At 39.0% G+C, this 1,254-nt stretch overlaps 1 protein-coding gene across 1 annotated transcript in view; it reads left to right on the forward strand.

The window, feature by feature from the left end:
- Positions 1 to 475: 475 nt before the first annotated feature.
- Positions 476 to 1,254, forward strand: part of MTM1 (myotubularin 1) — a 71,787-nt gene continuing 71,008 nt past the window's right edge. Inside the window, exon 1 of the mRNA XM_010831607.1 lies at positions 476 to 544. Coding sequence (XP_010829909.1) covers positions 482 to 544 — 63 coding nt within the window. The 5' untranslated portion in view covers positions 476 to 481. The remainder of the gene's footprint in view (positions 545 to 1,254) is intronic.

Genomic DNA, 1,254 nt, shown 5'->3' on the forward strand with positions numbered 1-1,254 from the left:
CTAGAAAATGCTGATTAAATCAAATCCTACGAACTTGATTTCCATCAAATCCATGCCACTTTAACTTGCCTTAATTGAGAGAAGACAGAATTATTAAAGGGGAAAGAAGTATAAGTTCAACGGTCTGTCCTTTTTATCTCTCTGCTTGGCTGTCTCTTAACTGTCTTTACAAATGAAGAAGTGTGGATGTTTGAAGCCTGTTGCATAATTAATAAACATTAAGTTTTCTCCGATGACAGAAAGGCGTGTGGTGTCTTCTGCTGAACTCCCCCTTCTCTGTTTCTTCACGGTTCCCTGCGCCTTCACTGGAGCTCTTTCCCATGAGCTGTGCTGTGGCTGGTCCTTCATGTGTCTCATTCCTGTGAGGGAAACGGGGCCTGTCAAGTGTCCTCCTGTTTGTACTCAATTGCAGTATGTTTGAAATTGCATACGATTTTGTTGATTTCTTGAATTCATTGTCTTTCTTGGCAGAGTTTCCAGTATGGCCTCAGCACCAACTTCCAAATATAATTCACACTCCTTGGAGAATGAGTCTATTAAGAGGGTAAGTTGAGTTTTCAGATTTATTTATACCTCTTTCTCTGCATTTCTCTTTTTATATTTGAATATTAGCTGCTCATTCTGGGTTTCTTGAATTATTCATTTCATTATTCATTCACATAATGCAAATTCTTTGATACACATAGTTTTATTTGTTAACCCATCTCGTTCCATAAAAGACAGACTACCTTAGGTGTGTTCAGTGAGCTTTGTTTGTAAATCCTTTCGTATAACTTCATTTTTGAGAACCTCTGACTTGTGAACCACTGCCAGACATTACATTTAAGATACTAGGCAATCTCTTGCCCCTGAAAGCTTTCTGAAGAAGAGTTCGGAAGACCAGGGCCCACCAAGCAGGATATTAACACCTTCCTCAATATTGCAGGAGGCATTCCTGGCTGAGAACAATCTGCCTTGCCCTCCTAGGTATAAAATGCTCAGCTTGCAAGCACTAAAGCATATTGAAAATTAGCTAGGAATTTTTATTTTGTACCTGAACAAAAAAGGATAAAACCACTAAAAATCCAAGAAAGCCACCCTCTTTGACAGCTTATCCCTCACCTAAATACAAAAGCCGCACTTCCCTGTTTCATACGACTTTACATGTGCATAGCCCCTGATAATTTTCAGAAGTGTGCTTGTGTAGTTTCTTTCACTTAGTATTCACAAAACTCCTTTGAGGCAAGGATTACTAGCTTCACACATGAAATGATT

The sequence above is a fragment of the Bison bison genome, unplaced genomic scaffold (assembly GCF_000754665.1).
Source record: "Bison bison bison isolate TAMUID 2011002044 unplaced genomic scaffold, Bison_UMD1.0 scf7180017864529, whole genome shotgun sequence".
Lineage (NCBI taxonomy): Eukaryota > Metazoa > Chordata > Mammalia > Artiodactyla > Bovidae > Bison > Bison bison.